This window comes from Tachysurus vachellii, chromosome 1, assembly GCF_030014155.1.
Source record: "Tachysurus vachellii isolate PV-2020 chromosome 1, HZAU_Pvac_v1, whole genome shotgun sequence".
Taxonomy (NCBI): Eukaryota; Metazoa; Chordata; class Actinopteri; order Siluriformes; family Bagridae; genus Tachysurus; species Tachysurus vachellii.
The window spans coordinates 3,499,454-3,524,453 of NC_083460.1; the positions used below are offsets into that span (position 1 = coordinate 3,499,454).

General features: G+C 42.3%; 4 protein-coding genes across 4 annotated transcripts in view; 2 read left to right on the forward strand and 2 right to left on the reverse strand.

The window, feature by feature from the left end:
- The window catches only part of LOC132844618 (phosphotriesterase-related protein-like), a 3,419-nt gene extending 1,764 nt beyond the window's left edge, over positions 1 to 1,655 (forward strand). The window contains exons 4-5 of the mRNA XM_060868258.1: positions 144 to 284; positions 691 to 1,655. Coding sequence (XP_060724241.1) covers positions 144 to 284; positions 691 to 901 — 352 coding nt within the window. The 3' untranslated portion in view covers positions 902 to 1,655. The remainder of the gene's footprint in view (positions 1 to 143; positions 285 to 690) is intronic.
- Positions 1,656 to 5,555: 3,900 nt separating this feature from the next.
- On the forward strand, positions 5,556 to 12,126 carry LOC132842991 (phosphotriesterase-related protein-like). The gene is made up of 4 exons (XM_060866030.1): positions 5,556 to 5,619; positions 6,745 to 6,925; positions 7,190 to 7,330; positions 11,207 to 12,126. Exons 1-4 carry the CDS (start codon positions 5,556 to 5,558, stop codon positions 11,415 to 11,417), a joined length of 597 nt encoding a protein of 198 aa, XP_060722013.1. The 3' UTR covers positions 11,418 to 12,126.
- A 1,078-nt stretch (positions 12,127 to 13,204) lies between these two features.
- On the reverse strand, positions 13,205 to 14,674 carry c1ql3b (complement component 1, q subcomponent-like 3b). Its single transcript, XM_060891092.1, has 2 exons — positions 13,829 to 14,674; positions 13,205 to 13,498 (listed from the first exon to the last, which is right to left on the reverse strand). The coding sequence occupies exons 1-2, from the start codon at positions 14,402 to 14,404 to the stop codon at positions 13,319 to 13,321; spliced, it is 756 nt and encodes a 251-aa protein (XP_060747075.1). The 5' UTR covers positions 14,405 to 14,674; the 3' UTR covers positions 13,205 to 13,318.
- A 6,314-nt stretch (positions 14,675 to 20,988) lies between these two features.
- Positions 20,989 to 25,000, reverse strand: part of gpt (glutamic--pyruvic transaminase) — an 18,128-nt gene continuing 14,116 nt past the window's right edge. The window contains exons 7-12 of the mRNA XM_060868272.1: positions 23,690 to 23,769; positions 23,475 to 23,611; positions 23,129 to 23,303; positions 22,716 to 22,871; positions 22,512 to 22,624; positions 20,989 to 21,751 (exon numbers count right to left, since the gene is read on the reverse strand). Of these exons, the coding sequence (XP_060724255.1) occupies positions 21,661 to 21,751; positions 22,512 to 22,624; positions 22,716 to 22,871; positions 23,129 to 23,303; positions 23,475 to 23,611; positions 23,690 to 23,769 (752 nt within the window). The 3' untranslated portion in view covers positions 20,989 to 21,660. The remainder of the gene's footprint in view (positions 21,752 to 22,511; positions 22,625 to 22,715; positions 22,872 to 23,128; positions 23,304 to 23,474; positions 23,612 to 23,689; positions 23,770 to 25,000) is intronic.

Here is a 25,000-nt window from a genome sequence, read left to right on the forward strand (position 1 = left end):
ACTCTCACAGCACTAATTAATGTTCCTATAAATACATAAAGGTTTATTGTTGGTTATTTATTTGCATTTGCTTAGAAATTTTTGTTCTATATATTATAAATTCACCTGATTCACCTTTTATCTCGACATTCTCTTTACCCCAGAACCATATTTGACCACGGTGAGTTGCTGGAGTTTGCGAAATTAGGAAGCTATCTTGAGTACGACCTCTTCGGCACAGAAATGCTGGACTACCCCTTTAATTTGGACATCGACATGCCCAGTGACAGCCAGAGGGTTCAAACGTAAGTACAGAACAATACTCCACTTACTTCACTTCTATAGTATTTCCACATGGCTGTGTGCGATCTGCGGTATATGAATGAATGTATGAAATTAAGGCACCACAGCTGTATTGATCTGCATCGTCAGCCACTGACTCATAGGATTGTTCTGGATGGAGCTGCCCGGAGACTGTTATGCCTTATTTGAACCACTGTTGCATCAGTCAGCTTTATGGTCTGGTCTTTAGAAAGGAGGAAATAAATTGTTACACATCTAGAAACACATTTAAATTACTGCACATGAAACGAAAATGTTTTGTTTACATCATGAACATTCAGTTTAGTTTCACTCCTGTAATGTGAATCTGTTTATTCTTAAACATCATATTGTTAATGTTTGTGTATTTATTCATTTTCCTCTGACTAGTCTGGCGTTTCTGATTAAAGAAGGCTATGAGGACAGGATCGTCATCGCTCATGATATCCATACTAAGAACCGACTGACCAAATATGGCGGCCACGGATACTCCCACATCCTGAAGAACATCGTCCCCAAAATGCTATCCAGGGGAATCAGCCAGAAGCAGGTGGACAAGATACTGATAGACAACCCCAAGCAGTGGCTAACCTTTAAATAGATCTAACATTTAGGTCTGATGATCCGATAGAGTCACGTGATCATGCAGCAGACGAGCTGTGCTTCAGTAAGGAGAAATAACAGTGTGGGATGCTTGCAATAATACTGTTTGACGCCATCAGAGTGATTTAAAAAAGAATAAAAAATCAAACAAAACAAAATAAACGATAAATCTCTGCAGCTTTAACTACAATATGATTTTGTGTGAGTGTAATTCGGCCACACCTTGGCTATTCAATCATCATCCAATTCAATCTACGTAGATTTCAAGGCTGTTGTTTTGTATATTCATCTGGGAAAACGGCTGGATTTGATTCATCCGGAGGATAATTAAAGGAGGGTTCGGAGAAGTCGTTCAATACCCCAGACATGAAAATGAATAACACACCACCTGATTTCAGACAAAAACCTTCTGCTAATCATTTTGCTTCAATGGGACATCACATCCTGACTGTCATTGTGGGGTTTTTTTGTTTCTTTGATTTTTTCCTTCAATCTTAATTAAAAACACAATAATGCTTTTAATCGCAATAACAACACGTATTAACTGCACTTATTTTGCAGAATCCTTTAACCCTGAATCACTGCTGCTTAAGCATCAGTTAATAATCATTAGTCAGTATTGTTTCATATATGAGGTGCAGTTTTGGATTTCAGATGGAAACAATGATTTGATGATTTGATGATTTATATCCACTATATGTAAAACACAGAATAAATTACAAGAAAGGAAATAAATGCTATTTTAAAAAATTCTTGTTAACTTGTTCTCACAGTCCTTTGTCCATTTACAGGTCAGTGATAGTGTTTTAGTTTTATTAATTGTACAGGGATCTTTTTTGGAGTTTGCACTGGGATGTCTTTTGTTTTCCAGCCAACGTTTAGCTAACATATGACGGCCACCAACTGTGGAGGGTGAATGCTAACACGTGCTTCCTCTGAGACACGTGAAGCCATCCACATGCACATGCTGTATCACAGCGCAGCGTAACAGGCTTAGAGGAACGTGCAACCCGCCCTCTTCCGCATACCCGATCTCATAGATGCACACGATTGGCTAGTGTCGCTGTGATTGACAGGGATAGAACTCCCAGGGGTTGGAGATGTCACTCTTGCCTGTCTTCAAAACTTGAGAGCCCTAGTGTGTGTATGTATGTGTGTGTGTGTCTGTAGGTGTGTGTGAATGTGTGTGCGTGTGTGTGTACGTTGTAACAGACAAAACCTTAGCAACGTGGATATAAAGTAATACCAGTATTTTCTGTTTTAATAAACTGGAACTTAATTACCGTACAGAAGAAAAAGAGTAGTGTGTGTTGCTGAAACTGATTATCAGGTTGCTCAGTAACGAGCGATGTAATGAAATGATTATCATGCTTCATTCTCTAGTCACAGTTATTGTGTGTGTGTGTGTGTGTGTGTGTGTCAGGGCTGCCAACCTTTGAATTCAGCTTAGAGTGATATTAGAAAAAATTCAAACACAAAATCCTTGCATTAGCAGAAGTGTACTAAGTATAATGATTGTCAAAGTATTTGGCATCTGTACAGAATTTCTTGGGAGATTTTACATTACATTTAATTTTCACAAACATTTTATGAATGCATAAGAGTTGGCAGCCTTAGTGTGTGTGTATGTCTAGATGTGTGTGCATATGCCTGTGTGTGCGTGCGTGCGTGTGTGTGTTTGTGTGTGTGTGTGCCTGTCTGCATGTGTGTGCGCGTGTGTGTTCAGGCTTTCAGTGTGAGTATCTGTTGATCTGTTGAATTTTAGTGATAACACCTTCAAATTTTAGATGATTATGAACAAGCACTTGGGGCGTCTCAGAGAGCAGAAATGGGTTTGATATCATTTACTTTGAATATTTGTGTGAAAAAAAATCATTTTTGAGTGGAACATTTCTATGAATATATTCTACGTTCCTACCCTCACCTATAGTCATGAGCTTTGGGTCATGACCGAAAGGACAAGATCCCGGATACAGGCGGCCGAAATGAGTTTCCTCCGTAGGGTGGCTGGGCGCTCTCTAGACATAGGGTGAGGAGCTTGGTCACTCGGGAGGAGCTCAGAGTAGAGCCGCTGTTCCTCCACATCGAGAGGAGTCAGCTAAGGTGGCTCGGGCATCTGTTCCGGACGCCTCCTGGACGCCTCCCGGACGCCTCCCTGGGGAGGTGTTCCGGGCATGCCCAACCGGGAAGAGGCCCCGGGGAAGACCTAGGACATGCTGGAGGGACTATGTCTCTCGGCTGGCCTGGGAACGCCTCGGTATTCCCCCGGAAGAGCTGGAGGAAGTGTCTGGTGAGAGGGAAGTCTGGGCATCCCTGCTTAGACTGCTGCCCCCGCGATCCGGCCCAGGATAAGCGGCAGAAGATGAATGGATGAATATTCTTCCTGGTATTTTAGGGAAATACTGAAATACAAAGTGAGTGTCTGCTATCATATGAGCTTCGTATTCATCACTGTGGAGTGAGACATGACAAAGACATTCACTGCACATGGACACAGGAGCAAATTCCATCCAGAGCCATTTCTGAAAAATGTAACTCAATATTATACATAAAATGTCAAATAAAGAAGGTAAAATAAAGTTATTATGCAGCTGGAAATACTGGGGGAAATACATGCTTGGTAAATCAGGGTTGGTAAGTAGATAGTAATAAAGTATCTATCTATCTATCTATCTATCTATCTATCTATCTATCTATCTATCTATCTATCTGTCTGTCTGTCTGTCTGTCTGTCTGTCTGTCTGTTTAATAAATAAGGAGGGTGTGAGGTTATAGGAAAATAATCAACAGTTTTTAGTGGGATCATGCAACATGACCTAAAGCAGAAAGTTACCACCAGGAAGTGTAGAAATTCACACACTCAATGTTTTGACTTACTTAACTTGAAGTTAAGGGAAAATAGTGGTACTGTGTTGAGTAAAACAGTAAACATAAATGCAGAGCCAACATGTTTTTGACCTCCCATTTATAATTCACAGACTTCAGACCTTCCAGTCAGATTCTGTTTACTGTCGACAGAATGCTGCATTACACCTGTATTACCAGTAGAGGGCAGCAACTCCGGAGAAAAAGTTGCTGAGAGAGAGAGAGAGAGAGAGAGAGAGAGAGAGAGAGAGAGAGAGAGAGAGAGAGAAACAGAGACACAGAGAGAGAGACAGACAGATATGTATATATATATATATATATATATATATGTGTGTAGACAAGTGACATTTGGATAATAGCCACATTATGGTTACCATTTGACCTGGCAGCTCTTTTTTTTTTTTAAATGCAAAAGATAAGGAAAGAAGTGCTAGTTGAAGTGTTTCCTATGGTGGCCGAGAAGTGCAAAACAAATTAACAAATCCAAAAACAAATTAATCCTGCCTTGATGCCCGATGACGCCTGAGATAGGCACAGGCTCCCTGTGACCCGAGGTAGTTCGGATAAGCGGTAGAAGACGAACAAAAACAAATTAACAAATCTAAAAATACATTAACAAATCCGAAAACACATTAACAAATCCGAAAACACATTAACAAATCCGAAAACAAACAAATTCGGATTTGTTAATTTGTTTTCGGATTTGTTAATGTGTTTTCAGATTTGTTAATGTGTTTTCAGATTTGTTCATTTGTTTTCAGATTTGTTAATGTGTTTTCAGATTTGTTAATGTGTTTTCAGATTTTTTAATTTGTTTTGCACTTCTCGGCCACCGTAGTTTCCTGAATAAGTAGGTCTTCAACCGCCGCTTGAAAATAGCCAGTGACTCAGTTGTCCAGACTTCTAGGGGAAGTTCATTCCACCACCTTGGTGCCAGAACAGAGAAGAGTCTTGTAGTATATTTGCCTCTTACCCTGAGAGATGGTGGAACCAGTCGAACAGTGCTGGTAGATCGGAGGGTGCGGGGTGCAGTGCGAGGAGTGATGAGGGCTTTAAGGTAAGAGGGAGCTGGTCCATTTTTGGCTTTGTAGGCTAGCATCAGTGTTTTGAATCTGATTCGGTCAGCTTCCGGAAGCCTGAAGTATCATCAGCATAGTAGTGGTAGGAGAACCCATGTGAGGAAAAATGAGTATACAGGGAGAAAAGAAGAGGACCAAATACTGAGCCCTGTGGGATACCAGTGAAGAGTCTGCATGGAGACTCTCCACTCCGCTCCATGTTACCTGATATGAGCGTCCTTCCAGGTAGGAAGCGAACCATTCCCAAGCTGATCCGCAAATCCCAAGACTCCTGAGGGTGGACAAGAGAGTCTTGTGGTTGACCGTATCAAACGCTGCTGAAAGGTCAAGGAGGATAAGGATGGATGACAGTTTGGCTGATCTAGCAGCATGTAGTTTCTCAGAGACATCCAAAAGAGCTGTCTCTGTGGAATGAGCTGCTTTAAAGCCAGACTGATTGGGATCTTGGAGGTTATTCTGTGAGAGATAGACAGACAGTTGATTATAGACAATGTGTTTATTTTTTGAAAGAAACGAGAGAAGTGATACCGGTCTGTAGTTACTGATGTCTGATGGATCTATTGATGATACTGGTAATGAAGGGCAGAAGGTCTTGCGAGATGGTCTGGAGCATAGTGGAAGGGAGTGGATCCAATAGGCAGGTGGTAGGATTGCAAGACTGGATGAGTTGTAAAATCTCTTCTGCTGCTACAGTTGAGAAATGCGACAATGAAGGTGCAGGGGAATCAATACTCTGAGATGCAAGTGCAGTTGGGGCTGAAGGGAAGGTCTGGCAGATTTCCTCAATCTTCTCCTGGTAGAAAGAAGCAAAGTCTTCTGCAGACAGGGAGGATGAAGAAGGTGGAGCTAGGGGGTTGAGCCGAGAAGAGATGATGTTGTGGAATTTCCGAGGGTCATGTGAGGAAGCTTCAAGCTTTTCCTTGTAGAAGGAAGTCTTGGCAGAAGTCACATCTGACGAGAACTTGGCAAGGAGTGTTCGGTAAGAATGGAGATCTGCATCAAGTTGTGATTTCTTCTACTTTCATTCTGATGATCTTAGCTCTCTTAGATTGTTGCGCAGAACATCTGAAAACCAAGGAGCAGAACAAGAGGTTTTCTTGGGTTTAGAGGACATAGGGCAGAGGAAGTCCATAGTTGAGGAAAGAAATGAGAGGAAAGTATCTGTGGCCGAGTCCAAGGGTAGTGAGGAAAAAGACTCAGGATCAGAAAGAGAAGAATGAGTGCCAGAAGCTACAGAAGAAGGGGAGACAGAGTGAAGGTTGCGGCGGGTAAGAACGAGGGGGTGAGAGGTAGTTCTGTGGGGATATCCAGGTTTTTGTTAGCGCAAGAAAATCAAAGGAGTAATGGGAAGTTAAAGCAGAGATAAATTCAGCTTTCTTTACAGCAGACTGGCAATTCCAGAGCCCACCTACCACCACTGTTTGAGACTTACACAACAGAGGAGGGTAGATGAGGTTACTGGGATTGTGGCCTCTGCTCTGTGGACGAGAGCGTCTGCGACAGTAGGAATTGAGTACAAAGATGGGTTTAAGGCACATACAGTATTTTCAGTCAACCAAATGTGACAATTAAGGTATGGTAGAATATATCAAAACAGTACTAGACACTTTTGTTACAATGCGAGATGGAGAGATACTTACAAACTGAGAACCTTCAATTTAAATGGGTAAGCCCTGCCCACAATTCACACCTTAAGGGAGACTGAAACTACTCCTGATTAAGCAGCTGAGAGAACAACAAAGACCAACACTATAAAATCAACAATGGTATAGAATATAATACTGGGGGCACGGCGGCTTAGTGGTTAGCACGTTCGCCTCACACCTCCAGGGTCGGGGTTCGATTCCCGCCTCCACCTTGTGTGTGTGGAGTTTGCATGTTCTCCCCGTTCGCACAGGCTGGCCGATCACAGAGAGCAAAAAGAAAGTACTGCGTGCCACCGCACATGCTCAGGCTAAGCTGGGCTGTGCGGTTATCATCCACCTGGGTCGGAATCCAGCCGCCCCCGGTGAGATAGTCCGAATCCTTCAGGAAGCTGGAGGAGACATCTTGAAAACCGTAATGTCTCATCTGGACAGGTGAGCAACCCTTTTGTGATTAAATCTGTCCTAACAGTACAGATACAAGTAGAAAAAAAACAGAGAGGTCTAAAAACAATACAAGTTTTTAAATATGTGCGATACTTCTGTGATGGCATAAACTCTCACAGCACTAATTAACATTCCTATAAATACATAAAGGTTTATTGTTGGTTATTTATTTGCATTTGCATAGAAATTTTTGTTCCATATATTATAAATTCACCTGATTCACCTTTCATCTCGACATTCTCTTTACCCCAGAACCATATTTGACCACGGGGAGTTGCTGGAGTTCGCGAAATTAGGAAGCTATCTTGAGTACGACCTCTTTGGCATGGAAATGCTGGACTACCCCTTTAATTTGGACATCGACATGCCCAGTGACAGCCAGAGGGTTCAAACGTAAGTACAGAACAATACTCCACTTACTTCATTCATTCATTCATTCATTTTCTGCCGCTTATCCGAACTACCTCGGGTCACGGGGAGCCTGTGCCTATCTCAGGCGTCATCGGGCATCAAGGCAGGATACACCCTGGACGGAGTGCCAACCCATCACAGGGCACACACACACTCACATTCACTCACGCACTCACACACTACGGACAATTTTCCAGAGATGCCAATCAACCTACCATGCATGTCTTTGGACCGGGGGAGGAAACCGGAGTACCCGGAGGAAACCCCCGAGGCACGGGGAGAACATGCAAACTCCACACACACAAGGTGGTGGTGGGAATCGAACCCCCAACCCTGGAGGTGTGAGGCAAACGTGCTAACCACTAAGCCACCGTGCCCCCCCACTTACTTCACTTCTGTAGTATTTCCACATGGCTGTGTGCGATCTGCGGTATATGAAAAAATGAATGAAATTAAGGCACCACAGCTGTATTGATCTGCATCGTCAGCCACTGACTCATAGGATTGTTCATTCATTCATCTTCTACCGCTTATCCGAACAACCTCGGGTCACGGGGAGCCTGTGCCTATCTCAGGCGTCATCGGGCATCAAGGCAGGATACACCCTGGACGGAGTGCCAACCCATCACAGGGCACACACACACTCTCATTCACTCACGCACTCACACACTAGGGACAATTTTCCAGAGATGCCAATCAACCTACCATGCATGTCTTTGGACCGGGGGAGGAAACCGGAGTACCCGGAGGAAACCCCCGAGGCACGGGGAGAACATGCATACTCCACACACACAAGGTGGAGGCGGGAATCGAACTCCGACCCTGGAGGCGAACGTGCTAACCACTAAGCCACCGTGACTGCCCGGAGACTGTTATGCCTTATTTGAACCAGTGTTGCATGAGTCAGCTTTATGGTCTGGGGTCTCATTTATAAAATTGTGCGTAGGATCCCTACTAAAAGTTTACGTGAGCCCAAAAGCCAACAATGGCGTACGCAAAAAAATATATTCCGATTTATAAAACCATGCGTACGCACACCTGAAAGCAATGTTTCCTTAGATGTGCGTACGTGAACCAGCCTCATATCCCGCTCTGTACATGCCCATTTATAACCATAAATAGTCAATGCAAATCACATCATGATTGCTGTTCGGCATGTAAATGAGAGTGGAATCCCATATATACCTGGAAAACTGGCATGCGACCCGCCAATTAATTAATCCAAGAAAGTCAAAACGTGTATTTCTGTTACTTTGAATAATGGCGACAGGTGAGAAAAGAGGAAAAAAAGTAATTTCTCAGACACTGAGATTGAAACACTTGTAGGCGAGGTGGAGGCTCGGAAAACTGTGTTATTTGGTGGCCATAGCAGTGGGGTCACTAATAAAAAGAAGCAGTGCGAGTGGCAAAGTATTGCTTCTGCCGTCAATTGTGTCAGCGTGCCACAATGTTTGTGAGGGTCATGTTGGAGTCACATATGATTTGCACATTAATAGAATGCACATGCTTTCTATTAACATAAGCAAATTCATTTTCAGATGGTGCCCTTATAGCAACATGAGCGCAGTCAATTTTGCCGATTACATTTGGGAAGCCAGACATTGCTGCAAATTGCATTTTAATTTCGGCCTGTTCTCGCACAGTGTAGGGGAACCTGATGTATCGACTACCCATATTAAGTATACCATTCAAAACGACAGATATTATGGCACTCAGGGACGGCTGTGATATACCAGACCTATAGGGTGAGATGATAGATTCCAATAGAATTATTTCACATACAGTACAAAAAGGTCTTAGAGACAAAGTTGAGGATTATTTATATATTTTTTTTTTATATAAATAATTTACCTGTCTGCCAATTCCCGCTGGAAACAGCCGGCTGCCAAGAACCCCAGAGTGGTGAGGACTTGTATTTGGACTGGGACGGCATGGTTCCGGCGTGTTGCCCTCTATAATACTGGACCCAATTCAGCACATAGATCCAAGAGCACAGCTCTAGGGAATCTAAATCGGCTTATTAGCCAGTCATCATCATGGGCCAGGAAATCATCATGGTTCCTGAAAACTCGTTCCCTCCTTATTCTGCCATTGGCGTAATCCTCCAACAGTGCCAGCAGTGCCATCATGAAGCATTACTTACCCTGGTCAACGGAGGATATATATGTTTCTATATATGTTTTATATGTTTATATGTTTCTAGCAATTAGACTGATCGTTAACACCTTGACAAAATCACAGAATTAATTTGTGGGCGAAAATTTAAGATGAAAATGTTATCGTGAACACATGCTTCTTCATGACGGTTTTGTAATGAACACCGTAATAGTTAGGACCGATGATGAGTAGCGATTGTGCTTCATGACTGTATTTGCAGACTTTGACATTTCGTTTTTACACTGTGCTCTGCAGTTCTCTAATAAAAGGGTATTTCATGCTATTCCGTATCACATGTAGTCGCGCCGTCTCCTCCTGCGCTCCCGTTGCGGACAATGTGACTGTAAGGCAGCGCTGATTATTATTATTTTTTTTTTGAATACATTTTGAATTACGTTTGGATTTTACTAGATGTATATAGCCTAAAACAATCAGCACAAATAACACTGTTGGATTTAATCTTCATGATAATGTGGATATAACGTATGAAATGGAGTGAAAATTAAATGTCATTAATTCTTATAATCGTTCTTCTCACATGTATTTTCTACAATCTAACTTCAGTTCAGAGGGGCACGGTGGCTTAGTGGTTAGCACGTTCGCCTCACACCTCCAGGGTCGGGGTTCGATTCCCGCCTCCGCCTTGTGTGTGTGGAGTTTGCATGTTCTCCCCGTGCCTCGGGGGTTTCCTCCGGGTACTCCGGTTTCCTCCCCTGGTCCAAAGACATGCATGGTAGGTTGATTGGCATCTCTGGAAAATTGTCCCTAGTGTGTGATTGCGTGAGTGAATGAATGAGAGTGTGTGTGTGCCCTGTGATGGGTTGGCACTCCGTCCAGGGTGTATCCTGCCTTGATGCCCAATGACGCCTGAGATAGGCACAGGCTCCCCGTGACCCAAGGTAGTTCGGATAAGCGGTAGAAAATGAATGAACTTCAGTTCACGACCTCACCATCTGTGTCGCCAATTCCCTTTGTCTCCAGAATGTGCGTACGCACGTCTCAAAGTTTGCTTAAAGGTGCGCACATTCTCCCGTCAAGTTTGTTTTTTATAGATCACAATCTTTGCGTGGGAACTGGCGTACGTACGTTTCCAGCCCCGTTTTGTGCGTACGCACGCTTTATAAATGAGACCCCTGGTCTTTATCAGCGATTGAAGGACATTGTTTACATTTACATTATTTACTGTCCACCCAAATGAGGATGAGGTTCACTTCTGAGTCTGGTTACTCTCAAGGTTTCTTCCTCATATCATCTCAGGGAGTTTTTCCTTGCCTCTGGCTTGCTCATTAGGAATAGATGTTAAAGATAAATAGTATTTTAAATTACTATATATTTTTTTGTTGTTGTTTGTTTGTTTGTTTGTTTTTTCTCTGCTCTTTTTCTACTTTCTGTAAAGCTGCTTTGAGATGATCTGAACTGAACTGAAAAAAAAATTCATTGCTGTATATGAGGAGGAAATTTTAAATTGCTATCTATATGACGATATATTGAAACTACTTAAGCCTTGTGAGTCGCATTTTAATGAAAGGAGGAAATAAATTGTTACACATCTAGAAACACGTAAATTACTGCACATGAAACGAAAATGTTTTGTTTAAATCATGAATACTCAGTTTAGTTTCACTCCTGTAATGTGAATCTGTTTATTCTTAAAGATCATATTGTTAATGTTTGTGTATTTATTCATTTTTCTCTGACTAGTCTGGCGTTTCTGATTAAAGAAGGCTATGAGGACAGGATCGTCATCGCTCATGACATCCATACCAAGAGCCGACTGACCAAATATGGCGGCCACGGATACTCCCACATCCTGAAGAACATCGTCCCCAAAATGCTATCCAGGGGCATCAGCCAGAAGCAGGTGGACAAGATACTGATAGACAACCCCAAGCAGTGGCTAACCTTTAAATAGATCTAACATTTATGACTGATGATCCGATAGAGTCACGTGATCATGCAGCAGACGAGCTTTGCTTCAGTAAGGAGAAATAACAGTGTGGGATGCTTGCAATAATACTGTTTGACGCCATCAGAGTGATTTAAAAAAAAAAAAATCAAACAAAACAAACGATAAATTTCTGCAGCTTTAACTACAATATGATTTTGTGTGAGTGTAATTCGGCCACACCTTGGCTATTCAATCATCATCCAATTCAATCTACGTAGATTTCAAGGCTGTTGTTTTGTATATTCATCTGGGAAAACGGCTGGATTTGATTCATCCGGAGGATAATTAAAGGAGGGTTCGGAGAAGTCGTTCAATACCCCAGACATGAAAATGAATAACACACCACCTGATTTCAGACAAAAACCTTCTGCTAATCATTTTGCTTCAATGGGACATCACATCCTGACTGTCATTGTGGGGTTTTTTTGTTTCTTTGATTTTTTCCTTCAATCTTAATTAAAAACACAATAATGCTTTTAATCGCAATAACAACACGTATTAACTGCAGGGAAGTAGCACTTATTTTGCAGAATCCTTTAACCCTGAATCACTGCTGCTTAAGCATCAGTTAATAATCATTAGTCAGTATTGTTTCATATATGAGGTGCAGTTTTGGATTTCAGATGGAAACACAATGATTTGATGATTTATATCCACTATATGTGAAACTCTGAATAAATTACAAGAAAGGAAATAAATGCTATTAAAAAATTTCTTGTTAACTTGTTCTCACAGTCCTTTGTCCATTTACAGGTCAGTGATAGTGTTTTAGTTTTATTAAATGTACAGGGATCTTTTTTGGAGTTTGCACTGGAAATTCTGGAGGATGTACATTATAGTGATGTCTTTTGTTTTCCAGCCAACGTTTAGCTAACATATGACGGCCACCAACTGTGGAGGGTGAATGCTAACATGTGCTTCCTCTGAGACACGTGAAGCCATCCAAATGCACATGCTGTATCACAGTGCAGCATAACACACTTAGAGGAACGCGCAACCCGCCCTCTTCCGCATACCCGATCTCATAGATGCACATGATTGGCTAGTGTCGCTGTGATTGACAGGGATAGAACGTTCACTCTGTACCTAGAGAGCAGGCCCAAGGACCTTTTTTGGCTCCTTGTCAATGTACATATCATCAAGATTTGAATTTATGAACCTGAATTCTTAAAAAGCGTTGAGTTGTTGTTTGAGGAATAACAGATTGGTGCTCTGGTTCAGATTTTGTGCTATAGGCAAACATAGATGACGTTCTGTCCTTTCTCTGACCCTTAACAATAACACTTTGGAAGATCAGCAATGGAGATGTTACATTTATTTTAGTGTAGATTGCACAAAGTTTATGTTATTCAATAAGAAAGCAATACAGAGATCAAATGAGGTACATCAAATCATTGTTGGTTCAACTGGTAACCGGCAGAGAACGTTTTTAAGTATTTGGTCTCACCAGAAGTGATTTGAAGTGGAGCTCAACAACCTGCGATCGATTGCAAGTTGAAGCTCAAAACTGACCAACAAATAAAACACAACATGTTTCCTTAACACTTTTTTCCTCATAACTCACAGTGATTTGTCTAAAATCTAACTCTTGGATGAAGTCATTACACGTTTAAAGTCGCTACGTCCAACTGACCCTTTTCACCACAAAATGAGCCTTTTAAAGGATTTCACACGTTAAGCTATCGTACCATATCATCGTGTCCAGCTTTAAGGATGACAACTTATAATCACAAGTGAACACTGTACTGTAATTGCATGATGTATCTGCATTTATTTGCCTCCTTTTCTTTCATTTAAATCTCTCTGAGTGGAAAAAAAAACCCTTGCAGGTTAACATTCATGTAAGCATCAAGTCTTGTCACGTGTTAATCGGCGTAAATCATGAACCCAGAGAAGGTGCTGTATTTGTTGTTGTTCCCTCCATGTGCTTTGCCACCGTCCAGCTTGATGTAGATCTCGTCTCCGGGCTCCAAGTGTAACACCACGCTGTTGCTGGCGTAGTCATAGTTCTGATCCGCATCCTGAGCGATGGCGCTCGCCCTCACCTTAAATCAGTACATATCATGTTGGACATACATTTCAACATGAGCCTTAGTTTATATGTTACTGAAGAGTTGTGTAACTATGTTAATGTTTCAGTAGTATAACTTGAAATGGAAAATTTCACCATTCTGTACAGTTTTATAGTTAGTGTCATTATTTCTGTAACTTTATTTCCAGTATTCCCAGTATATTAGTCACAAAAAGGCCAATGTTTAGAGTGCTATTTTTAACTCTCACATGTAGACAGAGTTCAGAAATCAATCATGTGTTTGGGTCATTTTTGTTTTAATAAGTCAGTTTAAGATAGTTTCAATTCTTGATGTTTTTATTACCTGGTTATTTTTGCACAAATCAGCCCACATGCTCGTGCCGTCACCTCCCCGCATGAGCACGTGATACACGAAGAAATAGATTCCCGGGATGGAGCAGGTGAACTTGCCGGTTGCAGGGTCGTAGTGGTTACCCAGGTTAGTGACAACATCGTCGAACTTGAGGACCTCGTAGCCTTCGTGCTGCTTTTTGAGCCCGGCGTAAAAAGCGACTTTGGGTACAGTGGTGTATGTGGCCGCGTTTACAACACCACCGCTCACACCGATCACTCCTGGAGGTCCAGGTAACCCGGGCGGTCCTGGATTTCCGACTATTCCCGGCGGGCCTGGTGGTCCTGGTGGACCTGGCTCACCCCTTGGGCCAATGCGCCCAGTGCGTCCTGGTTCCCCTTTCGGACCGCGGAGAAATGTTGTCGGAGGCTGAAGAGAGCGCGGGTCGCTCCCGGTGGCGCGCGCCGGTGGTTTAATGGTGCCATAGGGATCACAAACCATCCTGCAGGCGCTAAGCGTTTCGTAGCGTGCATCTGTTCCAGCCGCGTTCACGAGTACCGGAATCAGGATGACCAGAACCAGCACCATGGCCACGCCGAGGATGCCGGCCGCGACTGCGCGCGTTCTTGCGCCCAGCCCGGACAGCGTCGGGCGCTCTACGCGCTGCGTTTTGCGCGATATCTTGCTCCTGCACACGTGAGTGATAGCTTCAAGTCGGATGAATCAGCTCGCGCTCTCAAGATGCGTAATCGACTTAATTACGCGTTGAGTTCGTTGATGGATCAGAAACGAGAGAGAAAAGCACATCACCTCTCCTCTGAGTGAGAGAGGTGGAGGAGAAGTGAGAGATAAAGAAAAGGAGTGGGAGAGAAGTGAAGATACGGTGAGAAGACTGAGGGAGGGGGGGAGTAGGGTTTGCTTTTTTAAATCAAACTTTAGTGAAGGATTTTAAAACATCACATTACAGAAGATCAACTACAATTTTCATCCTAAAGTTTAACATGTTTTAAATACGTCAAGAATATAACAAGTCCAAAAAATTATACCAATATTATATTTATATCCAGTCTTCGGTTTATACATCTACACAGTTTTACACATTATTAACTCATCCAACTCATATAAATAATCATATAAAGTCCTGCAGAATTAACCAAATAAATAAATTCTCATAAAAAAAGCCGACTCAATTAGCAAGTATTTCTTGCTTACAGATTTGTATTTTTAGAAGTGTTTTAAAATACAAAAATATAGAAAAACACAAACCTTGAAGATAGATAGATAGATAGATAGATAGATAGATAGATAGATAGATAGATAAATAAATAGATAGATAGTTTATTGATCCTGGAGGAAATGCAAACAATTTGGTTCAAATTGAAATAAGGGTGCAATTTACTTCAAACCTATTCCTATTGTGCCACATGGTTTCTTTCACATCTTCTGTTTACATTTATTATTTATTTAGAAATCACCCCGACCATCAGCCAAAGCCAAGCTGTTCAGCTCCAACCCCTTTCCCAAAAAGCCAATCCAAAAGGCAAAGTTTATAGAGAGAAGATATTCCACAACATTAAACTGAATTGTAAACAGATTAAAAGTAGTATGGCTTTCTGTAATAAAAAAATAATTAGCCAATTATTTTACGGAACGAAACACAGGGCCTTGTAAACACTCAGTGGGACAGCAAACATAAACTGATTTTGAATGACATGTTGTCTCATTAGTACAATTGAGATTTAAATTCACCTGGGAGGAAAGTGATGTTGCAGAATATTGCATAAGTGGAGCGTGAATGCTTGCACTTTTAAACAAACACCCACGACCACTCACAAACACACCCTCTGAGTCAATGATCTTGGTCTTGTCCTCTCCAGCTGGCACACGCAGCCGCTTACTCAGTGCATTTGGACGTTTAGCGCAGATCATGAGTCACATGGTATGTTCAGATGAACAGCCGTGCACCAAACTGGCCTCTGAAAACAAGCTGCAACTTTTTTCACTTCAGAGCAGTTAAGGGCTTTATTATGAAGAAACATGCTTCTCTTTTTCAGTCAAAACTGCAGAAAATTGAACACCAGAGCGGCTTACAGGGAAGGCAAAATCTAGCTTTCCGGTGACTGATAGACACAAAGCCAAGGCCTCAAGACAGACAATGAAAGCCACACCTTCTTCACACTGTGCATGACAACGACCACTGGGACTGACAGACACATAGACCATGCCACCTACACTGGGACTGACAGACACATAGACCATGCCACCTACACTGGGACTGACAGACACATAGACCATGCCACCTACACTGGGACTGACAGACACATAGACCATGGCACCTACACTGGGACTGACAGACACATAGACCATGCCACCTACACTGGGACTGACAGACACATAGAATATGCCACCTACACTGGGACTGACAGACACATAGACCATGCCACCTACACTGGGACTGACAGACACATAGAATATGCCACCTACACTGGGACTGACAGACACATAGACCATGCCACCTACACTGGGACTGACAGACACATAGACCATGCCACCTACACTGGGACTGACAGACACATAGACCATGCCACCTACACTGGGACTGACAGACACATAGACCATGCCACCTACACTGGGACTGACAGACACATAGACCATGCCACCTACACTGGGACTGACAGACACATAGAATATGCCACCTACACTGGGACTGACAGACACATAGACCATGCCACCTACACTGGGACTGACAGACACATAGACCATGCCACCTACACTGTGACTGACAGACACATAGGCCACGCCTCTTTCACCTAGACTGACAGACATATAGACCACATCTCCTACACTGGGACTGACAGACACATAGGCCACACCTCCTACACTGGGACTGACAGACACATAAACCACGCCTCCTACACTGAGACTGACATGTACTGATGCCACGCCTCCTTCACCTGGACTGACAGACACATAAACCACACCTCCTACACTGGGACTGACAGGTACTCAGGCCACGTCTCCTTCTCCTGGACTGACAGACACATAAACCACACCTCTTACACTGGGACTGACAGGTACTAAGGCCACGCCTCCTTCTCCTGGACTGACAGACACATAAACTACGCCTTCCACACTGGGACTGACATGCACTGAGGCCACTCCTCTTTCACTTGGACTGACAGACACATAAACCACGCCTCCTACACTGGGACTGACATGTACTGAGCCCACGCCTCTTTCACCTGCACTGACAGACACATAGACCACGCCTCCTACACTGGGACTGACATGTACTGAGCCCACGCCCCTTTCACCTGCACTGACAGACACATAGACCACACAAGACATCTGTCTTGTTTTCATTGTCATACAGCCTTTACATAATTTGCACCAGATAGTCCATGGCTAGTTAATTAATTGATTAGTTTCGTTCATTTGTTAAATTACGTTCACTTGCCCACATCAAAAATACAAGTTTACATGTTTCATTTAGAAGAGTCATGAGGCACAGGGCAAGAAAACAAAACAGGGTTTGTTGTTTTTGATTTGGAAATAACTTGTCTGTAGAGCTTGAATAAAACATGGTGAGACATAAAGCCTCTCAGAAATGACTCGTCGAAAATTTTCCGTTATGGTAATGCGCTCAGACGCCGTCAATCTGCAGCCGATCTGTTGTCGGTTTTTAAGGGCCTTCGCATGAAATATGCATGACGTCCATGCAGTTTGTAAAACGAATTGTACACTTTGAAATGAGCTGACAGCGTTGACGTACAGCTCCAGAGCAGCGTGAGAGCGTTTTATTTGGTCCGTCAATCCCGTACAACGTTAACTAAACTGAAATATCTCTTATTATTGTTTATCGTTTAAAATGCTCCAAATGTGCGTGTTACTAGATCAACCTGGATTAGGTTCAGCACTTTCACTTCTTCAATGGTGTGTGGATCATCACCTCCTGGTCACCTGCTGTTCTGTGATGACTGTGTTTCTATTGAAGTCGTTGTGAAGTTTCTCGCCCTGGCGCACGTGCCGAGACAGAACGCGAGCGCTCGAGCACAGATGAGGCCGGAGGAAGAGTAGGTGTGAGAACACCATCACCCCCTCAAAGCATGTCCTCCTACTGGGCCACCGCTCTCTCCTGCCGAGGGATGACTTACTACACTTATATAACCCTCCTGAAACAAAGTGTGTGAGTGTGTGTGTGAGTATATCAGCTGAGGTATATTTCGCCTGTCAGTGCAGCCCGTCACTTGCTTTGCTGTTTTTTTTAACATCAGCTTAACATTACATTACAGTACAGTAATGCCTATAGACTAAACTCCTTCCTCCTGAGTGTATGTGTATATGTCTTCATATCTAAATCTGACACCCTAAACAGTGCACTAGGCTATCTCAGGGCACAATCACACACTCACACACCCACACACACTACGATCATTTAGAGACGTCATTCGGAACAACGCAATACAACACAACACGTGTCTTTGGTCTGGGGGAAGAAACTAGAGAACCCTGAGGAAACTCTTGAAGTAAAGGAGAAAATTCAAACTCCACACACACAAGGCAGAGATCCAGGATTCCAAAATCCAAACTTAGAGAAAAACATGCTAAGCACTAAACCACAGTGTCCACAAAATTAGAGTAACAAGCCTGACTTATTTTACTGAATAGCGATCATATGGTAATACATTATAGTTATAGTCAAAACACCTCCTGGCAGTTCATGAGTCGTCCATCAAAAAACCTTGTTCCATCATATCTCAGTCTGGTAAGAAGTTATAAAAATAGTGTCTTTTCACCAACGCAGGGTGCTTTTCAATCCCTAGCAAGACACAAATGTGTGTTTTGTGTTGTGCCTGAGCTCATCACCGGGTCTGTGTGCTCAAAGTTTTCAGAGCAGATTGAGGACACACGCGTGTTACAGTGTCACGCTGATCAGCAACTGATCAGTCTGACTGATAATAAGGTGTTACAGCTTGAAACTGTACTCTGGCCTCTGATCTAGATTTGATACAAGGCTTGTTTGCACTTACATAATGCTTATGATCAGAGTTCCTACTGAGTGTGAACTCCTCAGGATTGGCGCACACCCAGACCCGACCATGTCTCTTTCCTTCTGCCGATGCATCAGTCTGTGACAGAGGGGGAGCATTACTAATCACCACAGACACAGCACCAGCGAGTGCAGAGAGAGGGGAAAACGTGCAGGAGAGATGCGTGGTGTGCAAAAATAGCTAACAACAAACTTAGAAATCTTAGAAAGTCGATTCTTAAAGGTATAGTTTAGTAAAAACGTTTAACCCGAAAGCATCTATTTAGCCAAGACATGTTTACTTACTGTATTTGTACTGCATTTGCGCTTGAATTGATGTACAATAGTAACCAAATTCAAAAGATGGCTGAAAAATATTCCTCTAAAAATATGAACGTCATCAGGTAGCTGGAAGCTGAAATATTATGAGACTGATGAAATTGTCTCTCTATCTGTCTGTCTGCCTCTCTATCTGCCTCTCTATCTGTCTGTCAGTCTGTCTGTCTGCCTCTCTATCTGCCTCTCTGTCTGTCAGTCTGTCTGTCTCACTGTCTGTATGTCTGTCTGTCTGTCTCTCCATCTGTCTATCTCTCTCTGTTGGTCTGTCTGTCTCTCAGTCTCTCCAACTGTCCTGCTGTGTCTCTGCCTTCCTGTCTGTCTGTACATCTTTCAGTCTGTCTGCCTTTCTGTCAGTTTCCATCTGTCTGTCAGTCATTCTCCCCATCTCTCTCTCTGCCTCACCGGTCACTAGTTAAGTTCTCTCTCGTACTCGTTGACATGTTGAATGTTTCCGTGATGTTAATATTGCATTATTTGGAAGTATTCTCCAGTGTCAGTGTATTGTTTTGATTTTAGGAATTGACTGTTTTCACTTTTATGTTTGGTAACTTAACGATCTCTGTGTTTGCCTGAGCAGCTTCAAGAGAAAGAGAAAAAATAAGGTTGGTGAGGGAACATCCGTCTCCGGCTGCTATAACGTACAGTAAATGATAAAAGGAAGTGTTTTAGATGTTCCGTTTTTATCAATAAAAAATAAACTTCATAATAATGTGTCCTGTTGTTTTTCATTCTTAAACTAGTTTGTCTTTGTTGTGTTTCTCTCCCTCGCCGTTTCCTCCATCTGATCTGTTGTTTGGCTCTATTCTGAGCTCTATCCCAGCCAATTAACAGAAGTGAAATGACGGCAGCAATCGCTGGAACGTTCCGTATTCAAATTGTAGTGTATGTTACGCATGCAGAGTAGTGAACATCAGAGTCCAAGGCGAGAGATGAACAGAACAATAGTCTCTAATTGGCAGTCAGGTTCTGTGTGATTTTTCTGTCCCGGTGACGCCAACAGCCTTCCACATGCGGGGCTTAATTGTAGTGTAATTGTAGATTTCTTACAGAAAGCTTGGCAGATGAGAAGGAGAAGAATAAGTACTCACATTTCTAACATGACTAAGGTTCCCAGGACAACTACAAATTGTTTTTTTTTTTTATTTTGTACAATACTTTTAATAATACACACTAAGTGCAACTGTATGGTCCTGAAATCTTCCCTTTAAGACTCAGATTATTAATTATTATAAATTAGTTTCTATTTATAAACGAGTTATTTACTAAAGGAATATACCCTAAACAGGACACCAGTCCATTGTCAGGGCTCCAATGCACACACTCATTCACACCAAGGGGCAATTTATAAGTAGTCTCTCTACCTGCCATTGGCTGAGAACCGCAAAAAACAGAGAACCGAAACATATGAAAATATATTTTTTTATATATTATTTTTTAATGATTAATTATATAATATATTATATATATATATTATATTAATGATTAATTATATAAACAAGATAAATTAATAATATAAATCTATGAATAAAGTATGTATGTTGAAAAAGTATTAATAAAAAATGAAAACTTTTCTCCTCTCACTCTCATATCCATTTTCTTCCACTTATTTTCCTTCTATCTTTTTTCTTCTCCCTCTCTCACCCTCCGATTACACTATCCTTTTTGTCCTCCTCCTCTGTAAAAACACCATCCGGATAGACAGAATACTTTATGAACGTTATGCCCATTGAGTCTGGGTGAGTGCTCCCTCTGGTGGTCACTGGTTTGTGTTGCAACCCCGAACGGAAAGGAGAAATGCACGCCGTTTACTGTAAAACTCTGATTTAATACACATTAAAATAATTAAAACGTTTATATAATAATTATAACAAAGCAAGACTAGTCTTTATGCAGCGGTAATTACTTGGCTAAAAGTCCCTTAACCAACAGACACACACACTGACAGACACACACACACAGACACACAGACAGACACACACAGACAGACACACACAGACAGACACACACAGACAGACACACACAGACAGACACACACAGGCAGACACACACAGGCAGACACACACACACAGACAGACACACACACACACAGACACACACAGACATACAGACACAGAGATAGACACACAAACAGACACAGACAGACACACACACAGACAGACACACACACACACAGATAGACACACACAGACACACACAGACACACACACAATTTTACATAAGCATTTTTTTTTTCATATTCCAGACTACTGCAAAGTAAACCTTCTTTCAACATGTAGTGCTAATTATCTAACCCTTGTAAGTTAACCATCTCTACACCAGTGTGCAAAAACCAGTTGGTGAAAACGGGATTTAGACTTCAAGAATCATTTGATGAAGTGCTGATGCTGGTCAAGTTGCCCTTGGAGAAGAAGGCAGGTTCAGGTTCAGGTTCAGGCACTTGGCTGGTCAACTGTGTTGAGACAGTTGAGCGAAGGTGTTAAGAGTACTGCTCGGTGAATCGCCGATGAAACTCCTTCACTTTACTGAGCAAAATCTTGAGTTTGTCAGCCGGTGGTAGGATAGTCATCCTGTCAGAAGAGCACAGAAGAGGATAAATCTCCATAGTATAAAGTTACAAAACTGTATAACCAGTGAACTTTTGAACTCTGCCCTCTAGTGGCCTCAGTACAAATAACATGGTCATCAGTGGTATGAATTTGTTTTCAAATTGCTCAATTTGCTCTGACTCCACAGTGTATTTCAAGCTTTTTAACAACCTCAAATAGCATATTTAAGGCAAACACATGATACACTGACATCACCACCACAGACATTTTAGATCTTGTGAAAGACTGATATGATCAAACAAAATAAATAAAAAATAAAAACCTCAAATATTAAAGTAAATTTCCAAATATTTATGCAGAAAAATTTTTTTTTCTTGTGCACTTGTTTTCTGTTGGTTCACAAGACAGAGGGTTACAAATTCAAACGTCAACGTTCACCTTAATTAACGCTGCGTTTCAAATCAACATTGCATCTCAGCATTTAAAGTAGCATCTCTTACCTTTTAATGAGTTCTACTGTAAACACAAGGAGGTCAATTAACACACAGCGCTGACTACATAGAATATACATCACTCACACAAAAGACGTAAACGGATTCATCTATATTTTTCCCCACTTTGTAGCAGAGATTTCTGACTTCCTACTTAATTCGAGGACAGCAAACTAAACCAGAGATGAACCCGTCTCCTGTCCATTCCTCGTCCTTAATGTTAAGGCTAAACTGTAAAAGTTGTTACTCCTGCATATGACCCTGCTTGACCTGATTAATAAGACACTCACCTGAAGTGATAGGTTCCATCTTTTTGTCCAAACCCACTACCAGGGACCAAACAGATCCCTGTCTCCTCCAGGAGCTTCATACAATAAAACATATCAGGTTCCTGTCCACTTTCCTACACAAACGGACACAAAAATAAACACACACTTTAAAGTTTCGATGATGTATGATGGAGAATTATTGAAAACTCAGAGTGAGTGACGCACCTTGGCCTCCTTTATGGCTCGCTCAGGGAGCATGATGCGTGGGAACGAGTACATCGCCCCCTGCACGGGGTTGCATCTGAGCCCAGGCACCGTGTTCAGAATGTCTTCGGTCAGCTTGGCTTTCTGTGCCAGGTTATTCAGCGTAGCCGTGCGCTCCTACACACAGGGAAAAACATCACACTAGACTTGTACACATTACTTATTACACCACAGGTCAGTTAATGTCGATCCTGTGGGTATAAGATGAATAACAACAACGTACAGTATAAATAATAGTTGACTTAATTACAGAGCGGGTCGAGCTACAGTTAGTCAAGCTCATGTAAGCTTAACACTGAGCACATGACAAGACTAGTGAAGTTTTTCTGTTGAATGGTTAATGATTGAGACTTGAGTGCAAAAGGTTGAGTCACCTTCATGAACTGGGCGTGTGACGGCTCTCCGGGTTTAGGAGGGTTGGTCACCAGGGCCATGAGCGCCTGACCTGGAACAGGAGCACATAGACGCACAGACACCAGTTTAGTGAGCTGAGTCTTCACGTCCGGGTCCATGTTTATCACCTCCATATAACCACCTCGTAGACCGCACCTGCAATAGCATGTAAATAGTAACAAAATAGATTTCATCGAAAGACAAACCCTTAATATCTCCCTAGGTCTGTATGACCTGTTTCTCTCAAGCCATTCAGTTACGCTCTAGTTTGGCTGTTCATTGTGAGCCTGGGAAACAGGCCCAGATCATCTGAATGAGTGCACTCACTCTCCCATGTAACACTTGGAGGTGGAGTGGAACGAGGCCAGCTCCACTGTGTTGGAGAATTCAGGACCCATCTCAAATAACACCTTCTTAAATGAGTGAAAGGTACAACCCTCAGCATACACGTTATCCTGATACACCTGAAAAGAGGAAAGAATTAAAGGTTTAATAAACATTTATATATAAACAGAAAGGAATGCTCAGAGGTATCGTGTTACCTCATCAGCCATCAGGAAGAGATGTTCCTTAGCAGCGAACCGGATCACGTCCTCGATACACTCCCTGCTCTGTACCTGGCCTGTCATGAGGAAAAGCAGCTCAGATTGAACAACGACCAACACTTTGTAATGTTGACCCTTTTTTCCAGTTCACTTGTGTCCCTTACGAACAAAAAAAATTTCGAGCTCCTTACGAACAAACGCTTGGAGCATCTCAGAGAGCAGAAATGGGTTTGAGAAAGTCTACTTTCATATGAGCTTTATATTAACCTTCACTGTGGAGTGAGACATGACAAAAGCATTCAAAAAGACTAAAAATCTGTTAATTTTCTCCCCAGAGTGGTGTTTTCTGCCACATACAGTGATACCTTGAGATACGAGTGCTTTGACATACGAATTTTTTGAGATACGAGCTGTGATTCGACCAAATTTTTGGCTTGAGATACAAGCATCCAAGCCGCCGCCGCTGAAACAAAGATCCCCAACAACCACGTGTGCTCTGTTTCCCCGCCTCAGCTTCCCGCGTCTCACTCGGTTAAAGCCGCCTTTCCACTGCACACGACAAACGACGGTCGATAAACAACAAGTCATTCATTTCCTATGGAGAGTCGCAAAGGCGCTGCGTGAGGTGACGACCATCTGCGGATCCGTAATTTTCGGATCCGTTTTAAGCGTCGGATCCGTTAAAATATTTGAACTTGTGCGACTACACCGCATCTGATATGCCGACCGGACAGGTTTTTATTAAAACGACCGGCAGATGTTAGTGAGGAAAGAGTGACAAAAAAGGCAAAAACAAGTGAAGGGAAAAGCGATGGAGAAAATTAAGCAAAATTAATGTAAAGAAAACAGAAATTTTAGCAATTAAGTTCAATTAAGTTAAGAGAATTTCAGTTCTCACCAGGACCACTGTGTCAAAACAGAATTTATTAGATGATATGCATGTAGTTAGTGTTGGTGGTATGGTTCTGTTCTGGGCAAGAATCCACGCGCCCGTCCGTGCGCATGCGTGGTCAGAGCGCGGAGATCAGCGACCAGAAAATAGAATAGACCCCCGTATAACAGAACCACTAATCATGCATAGTATAAGATATGCTCGCTTACGCGTTTTTGGAAAGCAATAAATGAATGAATTGATAAATAAATAATTAAATAATTACAGAGAGAGGGAGAGAGAGAAAAATATGTGGAGATTTATGACGTAAACTGGTACAACGAACACAGGTTCCGGCATGGTGGAGTCGGGGTTGGAAGAGGGAGTTTAAATCGCAGCAGCAGCGAAGCGCTAGAGCGGCTCAATGAATGGGAATT

Excerpts from the sequence above, each read along its gene's own strand:
- c1ql3b (XM_060891092.1), bottom strand. The coding sequence starts at position 14,404 with ATGGTGCTGGTTCTGGTCATCCTGATTCCGGTACTCGTGAACGCGGCT. Across the intron at positions 13,499-13,828 it reads ATTTGTGCAAAAATAACCAG|GTGAGGGCGAGCGCCATCGC; the intron begins GTAATAAAAACA and ends TACTGATTTAAG.
- LOC132842991 (XM_060866030.1), top strand. The coding sequence starts at position 5,556 with ATGAAGGTGCAGGGGAATCAATACTCTGAGATGCAAGTGCAGTTGGGG. Across the intron at positions 5,620-6,744 it reads GGGGCTGAAGGGAAGGTCTG|GCTGGCCGATCACAGAGAGC; the intron begins GCAGATTTCCTC and ends CCGTTCGCACAG. Across the intron at positions 6,926-7,189 it reads GTAATGTCTCATCTGGACAG|AACCATATTTGACCACGGGG; the intron begins GTGAGCAACCCT and ends TCTTTACCCCAG.